Source organism: Suncus etruscus, chromosome 14 (genome assembly GCF_024139225.1).
Source record: "Suncus etruscus isolate mSunEtr1 chromosome 14, mSunEtr1.pri.cur, whole genome shotgun sequence".
NCBI lineage: Eukaryota > Metazoa > Chordata > Mammalia > Eulipotyphla > Soricidae > Suncus > Suncus etruscus.
In genome coordinates this window covers 67,213,845-67,236,262 of record NC_064861.1, presented here as the reverse complement: position 1 = coordinate 67,236,262, position 22,418 = coordinate 67,213,845, and the positions used below count along the sequence as shown (strand labels likewise).

The window sequence follows — 22,418 nt, the reverse complement described above, 5'->3', positions numbered from 1 at the left end:
GAAACAACCAAAATGTGGCTCTCTCGCATGTTAAATGAAGCAGTACAATGCTTGGTGGCAGCTGCAATGTTTAGTTTTATTAATTAAATGGTACTTCATTATAAAATTTCACACTCAAAATTATTGACATAAATTATTTCACTTCAATTTATTATCTAGGTAAAACCATGCTCTAATGCATATGTATGTTTGTATCAGCAAAACTATTTTTGCTTGAACCAAAGAAAAGCTATCATTTACTATTTCATTTTTACATCATTGTTTATAGTCATGCTTAAAGAGAAAAAAATTTGTATCGATATTGTGTAGTATTTTTATTACAAACCAGTACATAGTAATATGCATATTAGTTTTATGTAAGATCATTTATATGCTTGAAAGAACTTGAAGAAATCCTTGATACATATAAGTATTTTTAAATATTTTAGGAAAACTGTACAGAACTCTTTTTTGAGGGGGAATGTAACACCCAATTTTGATCAGGGTTTACTCCTAGCTCTGCACTCAGACATCACTCCTGGGTATTTTGGGTTCACACAGGGTTCCAGGGATCAAACCAGGGTGGAATGCATACAAGGAAAATGCCCTACCCACTGTACTTTGGCTCTAGTCCCTGCATAGAAGTTTGAATGGGATGATTACCTGTCCCATTTACAACAATTGGGCTTGAGCTGTGTCTGTTCATAGAAACCTGTGGCTCAGAACAGGGAGCATAAAGTCTTACACCTAGAATTCAAGTCCTGTCACCAAATTATCTAAAATCCCTTACAAAACTTCTAAATTCTACTCGCAAAAGAACTCCGGACTACTAAGTGGAGTTGAGAGGACTGAGTAAGATTAATAAGATAAAACAAAACATTAAACAAAAAAATGGAATAAATCGACTGTTCAAAGAGTAGGCACAGACAAAGAAAGGCTCAGACAAATTGGAAGAAAGGTTTTAAGAAACCCAGAACAGGGTCAGAGTGGTGGCACAAGCTGTAAGGCATCTTTCTTGCCGGTGCTAGCCTAGGATGGATGGCAGCTTGATTCCCCCAGGTGTCCCATGCGGTCCCCCAAGCCAGGAGTGATTTCTGAGCGCATAGCCAGGAGTAACCCCTGAACTTCACTGGGTGTGACCCAAAACCAAAACCAAAACCAAAACCAAAAAACAACCCAGGGGCCAGAGAGATAGCATGGAGGTAGCGCATTTGCCTCATAATGCAGAAGGTCGGTGGTTTGAATTTGGGTGTCCCATATGGTCCCCTGAGCCTGCCAGGAGTGATTTCTGAGCGTAGAGCCAGGAGAAACTCCTAAGCACTGCCAGGTATGGCCCAAAAAGCAAAAAAAAAAAAAAAAAAAGAAAAAGAAAGAAAGAAAAGAAAGAGACAGAAAGAAAGAAAGAAAAAAAGAAAGAAAGAAAGAAAGAAAGAAAGAGGGGGGGAGGGAGGGAGGGAGGGAGGGAGGGAGGGAGGAAGGAAGGAAGGAAGGAAGGAGGAAGGAAGAAACCCAGAATACATTTTAGAGAAATAAAGTGATAGGAAATGTAAAGACCTAGTTGAATGCAATGTTGATTCCAGGAAAAAGATATGTACCTAAAGAGGAGGAAACAAATGAAATAATGAAAGGAAAACAATATTTATTTTGGTTATACTCAGCAGCGCTCAAGGGTTCCTCCTGGCTCTTTGCTCAGAAATCACTCCTGGCAGGATAACAAGGAGTTGTCTATATGTAAGGCAAATGCCTTATCTGCTGCTCTGGTCCCAAAGGAAAACAATATTGAAGAGATTAGAGCTGTGGGCTTTTCCAGAATTGAAGAAAGGTTCTTTGGTCAAGAAGCCCATAAAGAGGGGCCGAAGCCATAGCACAGCGGTATGGCATTTACCTTGTATGGGGCTGACCCAGGAGGGACGTAGGTTCAATATTCGGCGTCACCCAAACCAGGAGTGATTTCTGAGCGCATAGGTGCAAGGGCTCAGTGGAGACAGCGGTAGAGCTCTTGCTTGAAAGCTTGAAGCCTCTGAGGACCTAGCTGCATACCTTGGTATTGCCACATGTCAACTGCAATCCCAGTGGTTTCGTGGTTTGGTTTCTCAGTGCCACAACAAAGCATGAGGTCCCCAGTGCACACAATCAAATGTTTAAGAGCATCACACCAAAATGTGTGATCTCTGGAGGTAGGGAGGGGGAAGCCTGTTATTCACAAGAACCTCCCATTATCAGAATTGTAAATCATAGTGCCTAAAATACTTTAAAAAAATGGGGTCAGTACCAAAACCAAGCACTATGACCAAGCAAGCGTATTCACTCTCTGGTTATCACCAAAACAACAAAAGGAACAAGAAAGGAAAAGGAGGGGATGAGGAGGAAAAAAATTAATGAGAAATAAAGTGTTATCACTATAGACCTTATACCCAAGCATACAAGCAATTCTTAATATCAGCCTGAGAGCAAAAAAAAGAAAGCCCAAATGGCAGACAGGAATAGATTTTCCATATCAACAATTTGATCTATTGTCTACACAGCGAGAAAGGAAGGAGTCAAATCACAGAGGGAAGGCACATTTAAGATACCTGGCAAATAGTCTGTTGAAATTCCTGCCAAAAGCTAGGGTCTATGGCTGAAACTGTGGACAGATGAGTCAGGAAATGATCTGCCTCTACCTTCAAGATAGCATGGGAGGGAGCCAAAGGACACTGCCCAAGCTGAATCCTGACCCAACTGTAGACTTATGCACAAAACTAACTGCTGGATGTATCGAGCCTCTAAATTTAGGGTGGTTTGTTAGGTAGCAAAAGATAAATGGGACAAAGCCGTTTAAAAGAAATCAGGGTTTTTATTTGGTTCACACATGATGTGAGGTTTGGAGAGGGAAGGGTGGAGGTAATTAGGGCACATTGATTATTTTTGTTGTTGATGACAAAGATAGAAAGAAGAACTAGAAATGTGATGACCCCTTTCTCTTCCTGTGGTCCACAATCACACAACTCTAGTTTTTAAAAATAGGAGGCTGGCATTTTCCCTAGCTTGGGGGGTGCTGGGAGGCTTGGCAGGCCTCCAGCCATTCCCCTATTTCCCCCTGGACTCTAGGCCTGGCCTGAGTGCCACCTCAGGTGGCCTGCTGTGGGTTCCAAGTGGACTCTTATTATGGGTCTCCAGGCTTCCCCCCTCCCTACTCTAGGGAGGAGGAGCAGAGGGAGGGGGCCGGGCAGATAGCTGGCTTCTGGTGCCTTGATCTTGGAGGCCAGCTCTTCCCAGGTATGGGGTTAGGGGACACCCCAGACATTTGCCCTAGCTTGGGGGGTGCTGGGAAGCTTGGCAGGCCTCCAGCCGTTCCCCTATTTCCTCCCCTACTCCAGGTCTTCCCTGGTTGCCGGCCCAGGTGGACTCTATCGTGGTCCTCAGGCTTTCCCCCCTTTCTCTCCCAACACTAAGTGGGGGACACATGGGGTGGATGGCGGGCTGATGCAGCACTGGTGTATGTCGGGACATTACGTTGTGACATTCACTGGTATTTTTTTTCTCATTGGTCTCAATTTCAAAAACTGCGCGGGGGCACTGACCCCCGCGCATACCATATATATTTAAAATAAAATGGGAGGATGGACTTTTAGTTTGGGAAGAGACCATTTCGGGTGGGGGTACCATATATTTTTAAAATAAAAATGAGAGGATGGACTCTCAGGCTGGGAAGAGGCCAGTACTCTTTACCTACTTGTTTACTCTCAATGGCCTCTTGGCCTCTTTCTTCTTTTATTGTATAATTGTGGTTGCTACCATACTAGGTTTCTGATTAGTTCCTATAAATGGTGACAATTGAGTCCATTGTCTTTAGCTAGACTGTTTATTTTCCCCACTTTTTATCTTTTCTCCTCTTTGTGAACTGTTCAATAAGGAATGTTGGTGAGAGTCCCTCAGTTTAATGCTTATGTTTGAACCAGGTCATGGGATTGTTGGACTTATTCCTGCGGCCCCCTTATGTGCTGATAACGCCAGGTGGCATTCCTTGTTTGCATGGGCACATTAAAATGGAAAATATTATACATACAAATAAGTTCTTATCTAATAGAGATAGGAACACACAAATCTAGTGGTGCAATGGAACCTTACACCCTGAGCATTGACATGATGACCTGGCACAGGCCTCAGAGGTTTGGGCATTTTCCAGTCACCCTTGAACCAGGGAAGCCATCTGTGAAACATCCAAAGTTGTCTATGACATCACCTGGAAGCAATTCTCTACCAGGGAAGACCCTACTGCTGCTATGACATCGATTTACTCAGAAGAGTCTTCCCTTAACACTGAGAAGATTTAAACAACAACAATGACCTGTGTACTGGACAGGGCTTTCTGCATTGCCCTTTAATTCTCAATTAATTTAGATGCCACTCCGCACCATCCTGACTTCAATGTAGGATATACAGAGTCCAGGATCTTTAATACAAAAACAAGATACTAACAACAGAGACTGTGAAAATATAACTGTATGGGCAATACAGACAATGACCAGGATTGGACAATCTAGTTTGCCTGGAGCCTAGAAATGGTCTTATGTCAGGAAACTTCAGGGGTAAGGTCTCCTTGTACTTAGGCCAAAAGTTTTTCCTTTCCATGACCCCCATACTTTGGTGGGCCCATGCAAACGATAATTGCCACTCTAACATTGTTTATACAGTGCTCTTTTGACTCTAAACGTTTAAGAAACCACTAGTAAAAATATCTGGAACTGCAAAAAAAAAATGGTTTACATTAGTGTTAACATATATGCTTTTAGTTAAACTAGCATTCTGGGGGATAATGGAGGGAGAAAGGGATAGATGCTTGGGAACGGGATGAAGGGAAGACAACACTGGGGGTGATGGATATTCGCCTGAATCAATGTTAATATGTACCTAAAATACTACTGTGAAAGATGTGTAAGTCATTATGATCAAAAAGTTGTGTTTTATTTAGAAATGTTCTTTGACTTACATGTATTATTATATTATATTAATTATATGTTATGTTGTTACTATATTATATTATGTCAGTTTACCTCAATATGTTAATCAATTTTGTCTCTTCAATAAATTCTTACAATAAAAAATAATTTAACACATGGCAGGTTGAATCCTCCCAATTATCATTGCTTTTCTAAATTTTCTAGGCAGTGCTAGTTTATTTCCTCTGTAAGAACTTTGGAACCAAGCAAATTTAAGTCACCTTATTGATGTAAATTCATTACAGTTACATGTGATACTGTCTTTGTGACCTAGGCTGTAGGCATATCCTTGCTGTCTCTCCTTTCCCCTGTCCTCCCTCCTCCCTCTTCCCTTCCTCCCTTCCTCCCTCCTTTCCTTTCTCCCTCCCTCATTCCCTCCTTCCCCTCCTTCCTTCTTTCCTTCCTTCCTTCCTTTCCTCTTTCTTTTCCTCCTTACTTTCTTTCCTTCCTTCCCTCCTTCCTTTCCTCTTTCTTTTCCTACTTTCTTTCGTCCCCTCCTTTCTTTCTTCCTTCTTTCATTCCTTCCTTACTTTCCTCTTTCCTTCCTTGCCCAGTATTAAACCCATGTCTCATATATATAAGGTACAGCTTTGCTGCTGGCCCACACATTTTCTTACATTTGAGTTATAAAGACATATTTTTATATTTGTTAAAATACTGGCTAACTAAATAAAATGGAAAGTAAACATAGTAGTGATTAAAAAATAATCTGTTTATAGGATTAAAAATCTTATGCTATTGTGAGGTTGCAGACTGATGAGTGTTGAGAAGAAAAACCTACAAATAAATATACAGAGAATAATTCTTATTACTCTGAAAACCAGAAATATGTATCTTTTCAATTTTTATTTAAGACTCATGATTTCTAGTACCGTCTATAATATAGTTCCAGAATACAATGTTCTAACACCTGAAAAATATTTTTAATGACTAGGGGTGATTTAGTTTTTTCTTTCCTAAATCTCCATTATTTACTTTAGTGAGGATTCAGTTTCAATGGCCTGGGGACAAAGTGAAAGCACATTGGTAGGGCATTTGCTTTGCACATGGCTGACCAGGGAGACGGACCCGGGTTCAATTTCAATCCCTGGTGAGTCCCAGATGGTTCCCCCAGCCTGCTAGTAGCTATTTCTGAGTCCAGAGCCAGGAGTAAGCACTGAGCACTGCTGGCCCAACCCTCCCTCCAATTTTTCAATGTCTTAAATTGGGTTAAAAATTCCAATGTTTTCTCCTTATCTTGTACAGAACAAAAATGGACTCTGAGGTTTCATCTTAATTTGGGTCTTTAAAGGGTACATTTGGCATCCTTCCTACCACACAGACCCCCATTAGTGGTGTGAGCTAGCAGTACCTTTCACAGCTGAAAGCAGAAAGTGTTACTTCCTTTGAAGTCTCCATATGGTGATCTAAACCAGATACGGGCCCTCTCCCTTTCGGCTGCTCTTAAAAAAGGTAATCTTCATGATTAAAATTAGGAGCGAGCACATTTCATTGGAAACTTGAGAGCAAAGGAAGAGCAGTTTCAAGACCTAGATCAGTCCATCAGCGATTCTTTATAAATATCTCATGGACAGGTTTAACGTCCGCTAACAGTGGAAACTCGACAACAAGACTTCAGTTTCAGGCTCCCTGGAAAGGGTTCGATAGTGTTCTATTTGCCGTCTTGTGACCTAGACAGGTGACTTTCAGAGCTCCCTGCAGAGATCCCCCTTCTCATGCACCAAGGAAGAGGCCCAGATGAGGGCAGCCCTGTACATAAACTCCAGCCTTGATTTCTGCCTGTCCCCTCCTGCATCTTTCTTGTTTCTTCTCTGGGTGCCACATCCCAAGGACTTTCTGTTTCATGCCCCTGCCGTGTGCTTCACCGAGATGTTCCAGCCCGGAATGCCCTGCCACTATCCTTCCTGGCCCCGCTGTTTTCTTCCTTTACTAACAAATACACCGAGGGTCTTTCTCTGGACATTTCTCCTCATGGAATGGTTGTACCTACAGCTGATTTATTCAGTCCCTCCGCAGTGGAGGGGTTCATATGTGAATTCCTCCTCACATCAAAGCTCTGTGAGGGCAGGAACTCTGCTTTTGCACAACTTTGTACTAAAAGGCAGCTGTTGGTTAAACTTCTTGCATCTTGAGTGGCTCATCTTTAACACCCAGGACACTGACCTTCCTCATACCTTCTGTCTCTGAATATTTTACTCACCAAGGGAGAGATGCTGTAAGATGATGAAAGGGAAATACAGAGGAGCAACAAGCAACAACATGAATGAGATATATAGACCGATTCCAATTATATTTATTCTTCAGACAGGCAGTGCTGACTTGAAACTATACACAGGGCAAGCGTGTAAGTAAAAGCAATCAAATGGCCATCAAGGACAGAATGGGAATTGAGTGCAGGTTGAGGTGAGGGACGTGTGACTGGGAAGTGACATACAAGGACTGGAGCAATCCTATTATTGATCTTGGTGGCAGTTCATTATGTTTGCAACATAACCTTTACAAAGCATAATAGTTCCTGTTGCTGTTCCAGCACAAAGCCAATGTTTTGTGTTAAAAGTTCTGAGGGTCAAAAGTCCCCCAGAGCCTTCCTTGACTGGATTAGGTGAAGACAGAACACCCTCTTTTCTATGGAAACCCACATTCTTTTCTTTTGAACTATTTCTAGATGTTTCCCTACTTCTGATCAAATCTTTCTTGTCTCATCATTCCTCACACTGAGACTGATGCTGCTTCCTCTCTTTGGAGCATTTAAGGCCCCTGCAATTATACCAAGCAGCTGGCTCATAGCATCCACGATAATCTCTTAACCTTCAGCTCAGCTCATGAGGAACCTCAAGTCCACTGTCTCTCCCATCATTCTGTTTGGTCATGGATTGGAACACAACAAAGCTCTAAGTTTGAGGGATTGGAGCACAGGCATTTGGCCAATAAAAATAAAATTTCTATTTTAAAATAAAAATTCTACAGGTTATGAGATCACCCCAGTCACTATATTTCTAAACTCCATGCAGTCAGGTCTGAAGAAGCAGGGTAGTGGCAAAGAAATAATACACCAAGCAGTCAGGAAAGAATGAACATAGCATCTGTGGTCTTTTGCCTTGTGCTCTCTCTACCTGAGCCCAAAGTCTGAACTGCCCATTCTTTATCCAAACCAATTCTCAATACCTGGAGAGGGAAGATCAGAAGTAATCCAGGTGGTCTTTTACATACCTAAAGAGAGGTTTACAGGAAAGAGGAAGATGGGAAACACCTTTGTTTGGGGTTGATTGCTGCGTGTCATCTGACAGTGGGAGGCCCCACTTCTGCCTTACACAGTATCTATTGTGCACATTTATGAATCCATATCCTACTTGTGGCAAAAAAGATTAAAGAGTAAATGCATGCCTGTAAATATAAGGATTCCTACATGACCGTTAGAAAGAACAGCATATTCTATTTAGCATTAAGGAATAATCTTCAAGACATGTTTTAAGAGAAATGTCAGAACCCATGGCACAGTGTATGCTTCATTTCTGTGAAAAGGCGTGAGGGGGAACATAGGAAAACAAAGGCAAAACCAAAGCAAACAAGGAAGGGCGGTTTTCTGTCTGCATAACAAGTATCTCTTAGTGACCAAAAACCAAGAGGTTTTTTTACCAACTCTTTGAAGATAATAGTCAGAAATAAGCAGCCCTTTGTAGAGAGACACATAGAATTGCATGGAATTTACAGGGAAGATAATATGGAATTACTATGTAAACAAAACCCTCTCCTGGCAATTGTATCTTTTAATAAGCCACTAACAAAATCAGGAAGAATGTCATGCAGATGGGAAATTACACTCTTCAGTTTACCCAGGATGTGAATTCTGTGGCAGAACTCAGAATTGTGAAGGAGACAATAGATAAATACGACTAGTTATGTAATGCTTGGGAACCCCCTGGAGAGCAGCCAACCCCCTGGAATCTGGCCTGGCACGATGTCTCTGGGGAGCCAGAGATGGGCGGAGAGGCCCGCCACTGCTAAGCAGGGGTGCCACTGGGGCATTTCTGATCTGTATCTGAACAGGACTGTGCCAACAGTCATGCAGACCCTTTAAGGAGCCTCGGCCAGGATAAGCTGGCCTGGAGCTGGCAGCCGATGATGCCAATCCAGAAACTCTCAGTTCCTTCTACATTATTATGGGTTCATCCTGAGAGTCCCATATGCACTGAGAAGGGAGAGACCAAAGCACACTAAGGTTCATTCATGCCTTCATTCCTTTATTTTTTTCTCATTTATTTGCTCATGCACTGAGTCATCATTTCCGGAGTGACTCTGCCTTTCTGATGCTAACAGCATACAGCAGAGTTTGAGTCCAATGCATCACATTTTAGAACAGGAAAAACAATGCTGTTTTTCCTAGGAAGAAATCTACCCATTTGTAAAATTATATACTAAAGTCAGAAAAGGCTTCTCGTAGATATGGAGGTGAGGGTTCTAGCCAGAGGAGGGGAAAACATCGTCAGGAAGAGGGTCACAGAGCCGGAAGAGGTATAGTTAGCAGTCTGGGACCCAGCACCCCATCCTTGAGTATGACACAGGCTTGTCCTTTGATGCAGAGAAAAGTGACTGAGAGCAGCAGAATGGGATTTTTTTTTTTTTGCACTGAAGAGAAAAATTATCGTGCATTCTTATTCCTCTATTCTCTATCTCTGCCAAGTTAAAAATAACCATTGCAGCCATATTCCCAAGAGACAAAACAGAGGACGCAGACCTAGGTACCCCGAGAATGAAACCATTTTCTTTCTTTTTATATGCAAAAGAATCAGAGGCATTGGAAGGAACATTGTGGAAGGAAGGACTGTTTTTAAGACAAAGAGAACTGATATTTTAGGTCAAAGGCTCCCAAACTAATTTAATCTATAATCCCCTTTCAGAAAAAAAAAATTACCCAAGATCCTTCCCCTGTAAATCTACTTTCTTTAAGCAAAGAAACCCTCCCCAAACCAAACGAAACCAAAACACACCTAAACCCCAGAAAGCACCCCTTCTTTTCTCAAGGCTACTCTCACCAGTCCTGAATCTTTCCAGCATGCCCACCCCAGCCCATCCCCAGCTCTTCAGGGCAGCACTGCCTGCTTTGTGAGATTGCATAGGGAATCAGGCATCACAGGCCATCTTCCTTGTAAAAGCACAAGTTCAAATTATCTTTGGATCACTCTGCGAAGAAACTATACATAAAAGAACAGTTATGTACAAAAAAGTAATAGAGAACCAAACAAAGCTCTAACCTACTAAAAGGAAAGGGGAAAGTAAGTGGGTAAATTGGGTAAGAAGTCAATTGCATGATGGTGACAGAAACTGGATTTTTTTTGTTGGTGAACACCATGGAAAACAGTTACTTATATATAGGCCTAAAACCTATTCACTGTTAGAAATCAATGGTATTTCAATTTTAAGAAACTCAAAATCTTGTAAAGCAAAAAGCAAGTGTTCAATTTTAGCACTTGTCCTTGCTTGATATATCCGTGATCTGCTTGGTCTCCCAGCATTAAAAAAGAAAACAAAATCAGAAGAAAAGAAAATAAAATTTTAGAAACATCTGTTTCTGCCACAGCAAAAAATGTTCTAAATTGTAAGGTCCCTTGAATCTAACCTGGCCAAATGCTTTTATGAACTTGAAAAAGACAGGTTAGAAAAGTCTCAGGTACAAAAAATAACAAGGGTTTATTGGCATTTTTTGTACAAAGGGAAGTTGCCAGCCCAAGTAGCTGACCAGCACTATGTCCTTAACCGGATTGTCAAAGTTTATGAGGGGGACATCTGGAATGATTCCACGCTGGAATGGACCACAGGTCCACTGCTAGCTGACATTTTATGACTAACGAATATTGGCATTTCTCTGGGCATCTTTGTTTAATGGCTTTGGGTGACATTTAATGGCATTTGTTAGTCATGTTGGATGCATAAATTCTTGCTCTTTGACAGCAACATGACTACTCCTGGTAGGTCTAGCACCGGGCTGATAAGATTTCCAGAGGAATCAAAAGGGGAAATATAAAGGACATGTCATGTTATGTCATGTTACCCATGATATAACAAATAAAAATGTCCAGAATCAAAGTGATACATAAGCAATTAAACTGAAGTGGCCTATAGAAAGCTATAGAAAGGGCTAGAAAACTGAGAGAGAAAAGGCCACAGATAAAGGAAAGATAATTTGGAGATCTTTAGATTTCTGGAGTTCAAATAAAATACACATAAAATCTGGCATGCCATAACATTTCCAGGGGGCCATTACTATTATTTTTTCCTCATTAGGTTCACAGACAGCAGAACTCATTGGAGTATGTGGTAGAATTGGGGAATAAATTCATGGCCATGGCCTCAGGCTTGCCCTGAGTTCTTATGAAGAGTCATCTTCCAAGGCCCTTATTGTCAGGAAGAGTGGCACTGCCAGGATGGCATGTTTTAAAATCACAGCCTTGCAGCCGCTGGGCACCTTCCAATTTCTAGGATATTAGTTTTAATCTAGATTTCTATAGTCAAACTAGTAAGGCCAGAAGCCAGAATAAGATTTTTTTTAAGGCATTTGAGAATCAGTGTCCTTCCTATATAAACTTTCATGGGACATTCCTAAGTGAAATGAGAGTGGAATGAATCAAGGAAAACACAAGTTCATTTTTAAAATATTCCTAGTTAATAACTGTGCAGGAGGTGACGGATCTGAGTTAGCATGAGAAGCTAATGGGCTCTGAGAAAAATGTCTTCAGGGAGAAGCAGAGAATGACTTTAAATAAATAGCTAGCAATAAAAAAAAACAAGAAGTTAAAAACTTTGGCAGGGTAAGAAAGGGGGTTGGGTGGGTTAAAAAAAGGTGCTTAAGAGTTAGGTCAAGGGCTGGTGGAGGTGAGGTGTTTGAGAGATGAGTACAGTTTCAATTCCTTAGTGGAATCAGTTTCAATTCCTGGTGTGGAAAAGAAAAGTCAAGTCCATTATGAAAGATGCTAAAATGATATTCAATGACGAGGGATTTATGGGAGTAAGGAAAAAGAACCCTCCTGACACAGACCTCTAGGACTGAGAAGAGTCGGGCCAACAGAGGGAACATGGAACCCCTTCTCCCCAAAACCTGGCTTATCAGCATATCATATGTTCTTAAACATAATTCTCAACCAGGACAGTACAGAAACAGGAGAGTTCACAGAAGCCCCTACTTGTGTACCTTCCATATGGCTACTGGCCTCTGAGCATTCATTGTTGTGACAGAAATTTAAAAAGAAAAACTATAATGGCTTGGAGCAATAATACAGTGGGGTAAGGCATCTGGCCTTACAGGCAGCTGACCAAGCTTTGATTACCAGCACCCCATGATGTCCCCTGAACACTCATTCCTAAGTGCAGTCAGGAGTAAGCTGAGAGCACCATTGGCTGTGCCCTCCTCAATAAAACAAAAACAAAAGGAAAACTTCAATAGCCAGATACTATAGTAAAAACAGTAACACTGTGAGAATATTTCAAGTAATACTCTCATAACTCTAATAAAATCAAAGGGAAATCAGAGTTGTGCTTCCCATCACCCCAGCATGCCACATTTTGAGTTTGAGTTGTTCTAGAAAGATGTGAGAAGTACAGAGCTTGACTCAATTTTCCTCCACTAATATCAATCATGCTTCCTTTCTTTCTCTGTCTCTCTCTTTCTCTTCATCTGTCTGTCTGTCTGTCTGTCTGTCTGTCTGTCTGTCTGTCTGTCTGTCTGTCTGTCTCATCTTGATGTTCTGGGCACCTGGTAACCAAATTGTCCCATGCAGAGCAGGTCCTTACCTGATATATCACAGTAAACAGTCTGTTGATAGATCTTAGCTTCCAGGGGGTTAAAATACACAATTATTTCAGCTGACGTGTTGGGCCAGACATCACCTTCCTGAAAAACAGCACAGAAGCATTTTAAAACATGAGGCAAAGAAAGGCATAGCCTTTAAACACTATTACGGTGGCAATACCTCAGAAAATCTGAAAAAAAAAAAAAAAAGATTTTTTTTTTTAATTTAAAATTTTTTTTTCTTTTCTCTTTCGGTTTTTGGGTCACACCTGGCAGCGCTCAAGGGTTACTCCTGGCTCTAGGCTCAGAAATCGCTCCTGGCAGGCTCAGGGGACCATATGCGGTGCTGGGATTTGAACCACATGCATGCAAGGCAAATGCCCCACCTCCATGCTATCTCTCCAGCCCCAAGAAAAGAACTTTGTATGGGGTAACACCTATCAGAATGGGGTGGGAGATCTGAGGTCCTAGGGTCCACTCCTATCAGTGTTCGCATTGGCTGTTGGAGGCCTGATGATTTGGAATTCAGGCCCAGCAGTGTTGGCAGTCACCAGGGCAGCTGCTTAGAGGCCATTAGTGTGATACCCAGAGGTGCGGGCGTAAGGGCAAATGACACCAGGACTGTTCTCTACTTCAACCATCTGCCTGGCCTCAGAAATACTTTTATAACAAATCAGAGAAAACACTCTTTTATCCAGCACAGAATAAACATCACCACTTTCTAAGAGGTGACCAAACTGGACATAAGCTTCAAAGATTATTTTAGTGAGTTTATAAATAGCAACTAAAAGAATGCTTAGGGAAGTAAAAGATTTTGCGTTCAGTAACAATCTTCTTCTTATGTCCAATGTGTACCCCATGCTGGGTTCCAGAGATGAAGAAATGCATGACCTGAGACTTAAAGGGTTGATGAATGTGGGCAGCATTTACAACACACATGATAAGAGCTGAGATTGTAGGAAGATTTTGGTTGAATTTATGGAGGAAAAAGAAGCCGACTCCCTTTCTTGACTGGGAACATGTTTCTAACTCTTGTGGTGAAGCGTAAGGAAATATTCTGACTCTAAAAACACAGCAAGAGCCACTGAGACAGAACAATGGGTTGGATCAGGCCCTGGTGCTCAGCCAACGTGGGTTTCTCATTTTAACCCCAAGCCCTTGAAAATAGAGTAAGGAAAGTGAATTTCGAAATTAGAATGCACCAGGCCACATGCCCAAGTCCCCTGGGGCTGGGTGTTCTCAGAGAAAAGCACTTCGATACTCACTGTGCAGTGTGGACCTCTTCAGTAAGCAGCCTGAGCTTTTTCAGATGCTGATACACCTGCCCCAAAGGTCTTCACTAAGGACAGACACTGAGTCTTACCTGCCAAGCTCTTTGTCCCATGAGGGACAGAGTGAAAATCAGTAATGGTTTGACTGTGATTGATGTTATTTCTAAGTGCCTTTGAAAGACTGAGAGAAAAGTATTGAAACATTAAGGGTGGGGGAGAGTTGTGTGTCTTCCCTAGTTCTAGAACACAGGGCCCAACTCTGTATATGTGATAAGCACCCCCCCCCCCCAAATTACAAATGGCCTTGCCAATAGGAAAGACAACATGACAAAGGATTAGGCTCCAGTTTTAGACCAGTCTCAAATGCAAATTCTATTTTCAATTTGGGAAATGATGACACTGCTGAAAGAAAACATCATGCAGAGAGAGAACAAAATGGTTTCAACTGTGGATAACAAATAAGAGTGAGAAAATGGACAATTCATGATGACTTGGGTTGCTCTGTAAAGGGGAAGCTCTGGTGAGTGACTGACAACATCTCCATCTCCCTGACTTCAGAATAACAAAGGGCACTTAGCCCCAAGAGGTACTGGTGGGACTATGTATGTGGTCAGAGGATACAGGTCTGTGGGCAGTACCTAAAGCAGAGACAAAGCAAGAAGAGTATTACGAAGTTTACTAGATGGATCCAGTATGTCATTCATGGATGCCCTGCCACTGATTTCTGCCATTTTCCTCTTTGACTAGATGCAAAAAGTCATTGAACTTTAGAGCTGAGAAGGGCCCTTGAAGTCATGAGGGAGTTGAGCATTTCATGCTGCTTTTTATAGACCCCAAAGCAAGTATCTCGTCCATTTTGAGTTCCAGTCAATAAATACCAAGCCATGCAGGATGAGTGATATTGAACATTAGCAATGCTTGTGGCTGGAGTGGACAAAGAGACTGAGCAGAGGAGGCACTTGGCAACTCTCAGGGTATCAGAGGGCATCCCAAATAGGCTTCTGATGACTCGAATTTCTCCATCTGCACCAGGAGCCAAATGGGGTCCCCATCAGGGTTCAGATTCTGGTCTGCCCAGGGCATATGACGGAAGTAGCTACTTGTTTCCATACAAACTAATTGGCCAAAGGGGCTGTGCTACATCTGAGGAAACCTGCTCTAGGAAAATATCACTCTCTGGGATACAGTGGCAGTGGGGTGCAAGTGTGATGGCAGTGAGAGCACACAGGCTCATTTGTCTGGGGAGAGGGGTGTGCTTTTACATTCCACCATCAGGAGTCCAGTGATCTAAGCTGTAAGGCTGACAACTAGTAGAGGCAGCTGTCCTTCAGCTGTGATTCCTGAGAAAATCATCAGATGTGGGGGGTGGGGGTCCCTGAAGGCAGAGAGCCCTTTGCTTGGTGCTGAAAGGCCAGTGTAAACCAGGCTGGTTGAATGCTGCTAATCCTGGCCACAGCTGCTACTTGTGCCTATGACAGCTGCTAGTAACCAACAGCTTCTCTAGAGACCTGGGAGGAGGCGGAAGGCCGCGTTCTGTTATGAAGTGAGGCCACGTGTGCAAAGGCAGCAGGAACATCTGTCAGACCCCAAGTGAGGCTGTTCAGCTCCCTCCCGGATGGAAGTACTTTCAGTACGAAGTCCTCTGAAGAAGGATGACATGTAGATGGTGAGTTTAGAGTGGGAATTAAAATGAAAGTCCAAGAACTTCCGTTTCTTTTGAACAAAACCGAGAGAACCATTTCCTAGCAAATCAGAGTGTGCAATTCTCAGAAGCACACACCAACCCTACAATGTCCCCCACTTTCCTTTCTTTGTTGTTGTAAACATTTCATATTACTTCTTCAGCATTTCTGAAATGAATTTCTGTATCATTTGGGCCTAGGTGGAAGACTTTTTTTCTTTATTGTTCAGTTTGAAAGTTTCCTCAAACCACAATATTTGTTTTTTTCCCTACTGCTTTGTCATCAGCGAATCCCTGCTTTCTTGTCTGATGTGGTCCCTGTCATTCACCCTCCCTCGGGTAGTGCCCCTCAGTCCTGTCCATTCCCTGCTCCAGGTAAGAGCCTGAATGCCTGGGATAGAAACTGCATGATTATTTTCTTGTTTGTTGAAAGTAATTGCCCAAACGGCCTTCAGTGATACTGTTATTATCATTCTCCTAGTGTTTTTTTTTCTTTATTTTTCTTTTTTTTTTGGGCCACACCCATTTGATGCTCAGGGGTTACTCCTGGCTAAGCGTTCAGAAAAAGCCCCTGGCTTGTGGGGACCATATGGGACGCCGGGGGATCGAACTGCAGTCCTTCCTTGGCTAGCGCTTGCAAGGCAGACACCTTACCTCTAGCGCCACCTCACCAGCCAGTGTTTTGTTTTCTAGTCAGATCTATAACCGCATTTCCCTCACTAAAGAAGTACCCGCTTGAAGGGATCAACTTGGATTGAGTAGATCTAAGGTAAAATCAAATATCGCAGCTTCTGTCCAAATATTAGGTCTCTGAAAATAGAAGGGCACACATCCTTCTAGAGAATAAGAGTAAATCACCAGGCAACCAACGAGCTTTGCCTGCATATTCCTATCTCCTTGTTTCCTCCCTCCACTTTTCTCTTTTCTTGTCTCACTCTCACTTTCCTTTCTCAAGAGCAAGGATTATTTCTGAAAAATTATGAAAATTCAAATTCAAAGTTACATGCAAATTTAATTTACTTGGTTCATCTGAGAACTGGTTTACAATCAAATGCAACACCTACAACGATCATGTGAAATGGTTTTGAGTCTTAATTCCAACTGACTTTTAGAAGAGTAACTCAAACATTTGGCCACTTAGATGTTATACTTTTCTTATTGCATGCACTAATCTGACACGACAAAACTCTAAAATTCTAAATCATAATATTCATATCCATCTACTGAATGTTCATGTTCCATCACTGTTTTCCATTAGCTAGTTTACTCTTTCCAGCCTCATGAGGCAGTAGTCTTCTCACTGTAAAGATGAGAAAAGCAAAATAATGCCAAGTGAACTGTATCACCCAAGGCCAAATCAATGGTAATGTTGAATTTTTAAAAGAATTTTTCAACATAAAATTCACCTCAAATTAAATAAAAGGTCTGGTCTTACATTTCTTAATGGCAAAAATAGGCTGAAGAAATGTAAAGATGTGATAGTTGGCAAGCAGGCTCACATACAGCCAGTAATGCCCTGATGTCTCTGGAACACAGTATACAAGCACCTTGAAAGATGACTCCGGAGGTTCTTTCAGATGGCAAGTCTGTAGTAAGTATGTTGTAGCTCTTGGAAAATGATCTTTATCAGGCCCTCCTGGTTGGGGGCAAGGGTCAAGGGTCCAGGCAGCTTAAAATAGGGTCAACAAATAATGACTTGGAGAATAGCTGTAACATTTCATGACTTCCTCCATATTTCACTGAGATGGGAACATTCTTGACTACACAGATACGTTCAGCTATCTTATAATTTTTACCCGAATATAAACACAAAAGTTTTCACTTGGGAAATGAAAACATGCTCTTAAGGTCAAATTTCTATCAATCAAAAATGTGGAGAAAATGATAGCACAGACTAAAAACCCTAATCGATTCCAAAATCTATATTTACTATTTTTTCTCTAGAACCTTATACATCAATGAGAGAGATTGTGGTTCTCCTTATCATCATACAGGGCAAATAAATGTTACTTCAAAGTTAAAGAGAAAAATAAATGAAAGTTGAAAAGTTGAAGGTAAATATACTAATTATCAATGAAAGAAAAGATAAACATGGCACATGACATACAAGGGGATTTTTCTCCTTAGACACAGCCCCTGGGATAAGAAACTGACTTTAGTAAAGTCTTGATGAGCAGAAAATTTCTTAGTAGAGGGGTAGAAGATTTGACTATCTGTCAGAGGAAGTTTACGAAAGATATGTGCTCTCATGAGTTGGAGACTCAACCTCTGTATGTCTGTATGGTGAAAATCCAGCACATTTTCTAAAGCTGATCAGGTATGTGAAGATCATGCCTTTCTCTGGAGAGAACAAATAAATACATCTGGGCTCTTTCAAACAGGAAGCCTTTTTTAAAGAGCCTGAGGAGGTTGGTTGTTCCTTAAACTTTCCCTCCACCTACATCGATTCTTCAACACAATACAATAGTCTCAACACCAGTGGCAAAGGGTTTGGCCAAGCACAAAGATGTGCAAGGAAAAAGAATGGAAGTGAAGCTGAAGAACGAGAAAGTCATCCAGAGGGGATAGCCATTCACACAGGGGTAGTTTGCTTGCATCAGCCCCTTGTGCCTTTCTCCTTCCTGGTGTCCATTTCCAAGGACTCAGCTTCCACATGTTTGCCACGTGACTCACAGCTAATTGTGAGAAGTAGGAGAGATTTGCAAGAAAGAGCTAGAATAGTCCTCTTTGGTAGTCATCTGGGCTTCTGCCCAACCTGTTTCTGCTGAGTTCACCTGCTATGCCAATTTGGGAAAAATATAGTCAACTAAATTCGAGCTGGGCTTTCAAGGTCTGAATTGCTGAACCATCTGCTTTTGGTGGGGGTGGCTTAGGTGAGGTCAAAGTATGGTTTACTATTACTTATACAGTAATCAAGAAATGATCAAGTTTCTTTTCTTTTTTAAGGCTTAGTTAAATTAAGCTGAAGCTTCCCCAGGGACACTGGATAAAGTTTGCTTTGATGGAAAAGGCAGTTGCTAACAGAAGCAGAAATGACTACCATCCTTGCCGATGTCAGCCAATCAACTAAGGCAGTTTGCATGGATACCTTTAAAGTCATACACCTTTCTACTGGGAGGAACATATCAAGTATTTAACATTCAGAAAATTGCTTCATCTTGGAAGTGTGACCTGTGCCAGCTGGGCCAGCTCAGTGGGACTATGGTCACTCAGAGGACATCTAGGTGCCTGAAGAAGTGGAAAGCCTAATTCTATGCTATCTGTCTATCTCTCAACTCTCAGAATTGTGGATTTTTTTTCCTTTGAATTCCTCTCATTCAGGGAATCTAAGAAACCTTAGCAGAGGAAATAGTAGGAGGAGACTATCTACATCCAGAGACCTTAGCAAAACAGAATATTATATTTCTGAAACCAGTTAATTCTACTTGCTTGTCTTGAAGGCATAAAACATGTACAATAGACTCAATCTTGTAGTTTTATCCCTTTTTGAAAGGACAGAGTAAAAACCCTCTGGAAGCAGGTAGCTTGAGAAATGATCATTATTCTATAGAACTCAGTAGCTTCCAAAGTTAAAGGATTGCATATTTTAAGTTAATTTTATCAATACTATAAGCTAATATTAAAAATTAATATATGAGGAACTTGGTATACAAAGTGATAGCTAATGTAACACATGATTTTATACCTAAAACAAGTATAATGTTTATTATTAGAATTTCAACAAATTGACAAGCTAAAAAGATATCCCCAAACCCATTGTTCTGTCTACCTAGAACTCCCATCTCCCAGGGTTTCTCTTGAGCCTTACTTGGTCCCTTTCTACACTCACAAATACCTCAGGGGGCTCCCAAAGATAGACTCCTACTTGTACTCTGGGACCACCCAAGACACACTAACTGCAACTCTTCAAGTTTCAACTTCTGGGCCAAAAGACAACGCAGAGAGTAAAACAATTGCTTTATATATGTGCAACACAATTTGAGTCCTGGCACCATATATGGTCTCCTGAGCACCACCAGGAGTGATTCCCCTCCTTGAGCACAGAGTCAGGGGTAAGTCATAAGCATAGACAAGTGTGACCCACCCATCACCCCCAACAACACATTTTAAACTTTATGGCAACATTGAGATGAAGATAATAGGAAATGAGTCAAGACAAGGGCAGTGACCAATGACCAAATGGTGGCCAGATGCTAGTGTATAGTATTGAGTTGAACTCCATCTCACATTGTTTTACTAATGAAATTTAATTTAAATTCAAGTCCATCAGCACCTCCAGGAAATTTAGGGATGGTGTCTTATCTCTGGATACTGAGACTATTTACTCTGAGTTGAAGGACCCTCTGTAATAGAAACAATATCCCCACAAAACACTCAATATGAAGAGAATACAAAGGTTAAACAAACCTTGATTTTAGCAGATGTGTCTAGAGACCCAAGATACAGAAACATAGACTTGAGAAAATAAGAATATCACTTGTTACTTTTCAGGATCTATAGGGCAGGAGCTTTATAATTTTTAACTTTCAATCTGAAATGAGGACAAGATCCTTATCATAGATGCAGATGGTATAGAGGCAAGGTGATCTTTTGGGCCCCTTTTTTTCTTTTATTTTATTTTCATTTTTAAAAGAGGGTATAAGTTAGAGCTTGATTGTTAGGTTAGTAAGTAATAGTTTTTGATTTAAAACTTCTCTGCTTCTTCTTCTGCAAACTCAATTTGTATTAAGAAGCTAATTAAAAAAAATCATGCCCTAATAAAAAATAGTGACTAAATGTAAAGTCAGCTGTCAGAAATTAAATAACCATGTGGCAGAAGACCAAGAAACCTTTGGTGAAAAATGGTGAGGAGCCAGGCACCACAGGATAGTAATCACATAGAGTGGATGGTATCACTCTCATTGGCTGGTTTGTTTTTATACATACAGTAACATGGCTTGCATTAGAATTAGTATTTATGCTTCAGGCAGACAATGTTACTGAGCTTCTGCAAATGTTCCTTCTTGGCTCTTCTCTTAGAGTGCCCATCTGCTTGGTATTACTTCAGTTAAGACCTCTTTAGGGGCAGGATAGATAGTACAAGTTGGCTCACACACAGCCAACTCAGGTTTGATCCCAGCATCTTTATGGTAGCCAGAATGGATCGTTGAGCACAAGTCAGGAGTTAGTCCCCAAATAAAAACCAACCAACCAAACAAAACTGTCTCTGTAGGATACTCACAAATCTTTCTTAGACCCTAGTTCCCCTCCCACAAATTTAATACTGCATTTCCAAAACATGTGGGAGCAGGAAAAGCTCAATGGTGTTTGAGGACAACTCTTAGCTCACGGACAGTGCTTAGGGACCCTGTGGTGTTAGGGTACTGATCTGGGCTCAGCTGCATGGAAGGCAAGAATTACTATCTCTCTGGCCCTTCTAAAACATTTTGGACTTCTATTGATATCTCAGTTTAACCTGTTCAGAATCAAAGTAATCATCATTAACTTATACCCCTTCTTCCTCCTACTCCCAGCCATCCATGTACTGGGTCTGGTACTAGATATCAGTTTTATTTTCTCCTGTGAAAATAAGGTGCTTCTAAAATAAGGGTTTCTAAGCCTGTTCTCAAACTGGAAAATTACAACTAAAGAACTAAAAAGGAGAAAGGTGCCTTACTTTACTTTATAAAATGTCACTGTATTGTAACAAGGCAACTGAAGCCATAGCAGAGTGGTTTCTCTTGAAAGTCACAGCTGCTTTTAGCAAAACTAGGAATTCAACCCTAAACTCCTGACTTGCTGGTTTCTATCAAGGACATCATCATTTCCCTTGTGACTCTAGCTCAGATCTGAGAGGACACCATATCTCAGCCTCAGTGACTGGACAATTTCTATGTTTTTTCCTTTGGAGATCTCATGCATCTGCCATCTCCTTTGCTTTTTGACCATGATGGCTATTGTGAGTCGGGGTCTCCCTCATATATCACTCTGGACTTGCAAGGAAAGATATCAATCTTTGTGACACTTCCTATACTTCCCTGAATTTCTCACTGTCTACGCTCCTCCAAGATGACCAACATGTACTACCAAGAATATCTTTAAAGTCCTCCTGGATCTACCAGGCTCCTGCTCTACCTTGCATCAGGCTGATATCCTCAGCATGCTGCTTGGGGGCTGAGACTTTGATCAGGGGAAATGTTGTTTCTGCCTCTTAAAGAATCCCCTTTTCTTGGACCAATATTAGCCAAACTCCTTTAACTACAAAATATTTTTTTTTATCAAGAAACACTCATGGTCACACCTCCAATACAGACCTTGAAATGTACTGTGAAGAGATGAGAGTCTGGAGGCTACAGTACAACAGATTGACCAGACAGCCTGAATTTCTTCTACTCTCCTTCCCAATCACATTTCTTCGATTTTCCATGACTGCCTATTTCAGACTGTCTTCTCACACATTCCTATTAACTATGCCACAAACCAAATAGTATTTCTTTCCTTTGTTTCTGTAATTTCTGCTACAAAAAACAGTTTGCCTTCTCCTTCCTTTCCATGAGATTAAACCCTACCCTTTCTCCAGTATTTAGCCCCCATCTCTGCTCTTCTATTAATCCTTTCACAATTCCCTAACCCCAAATTACTATAGAAACAGTGAAAAACACTTCGAGTTCACATTTGGGTCGAGGAATTAATGAATGGAAGAATTTTACCATCACATACTTTCAAATATGACTTCAAATTAA

At 41.3% G+C, this 22,418-nt stretch overlaps 1 protein-coding gene across 1 annotated transcript in view; it reads right to left on the bottom strand.

The window, feature by feature from the left end:
- HYDIN (HYDIN axonemal central pair apparatus protein) overlaps positions 1-22,418 on the bottom strand; it is a 263,378-nt gene that overhangs the window by 170,521 nt on the left and 70,439 nt on the right. Inside the window, 1 exon segment of the mRNA XM_049786325.1 lies at positions 12,747-12,846. Coding sequence (XP_049642282.1) covers positions 12,747-12,846 — 100 coding nt within the window.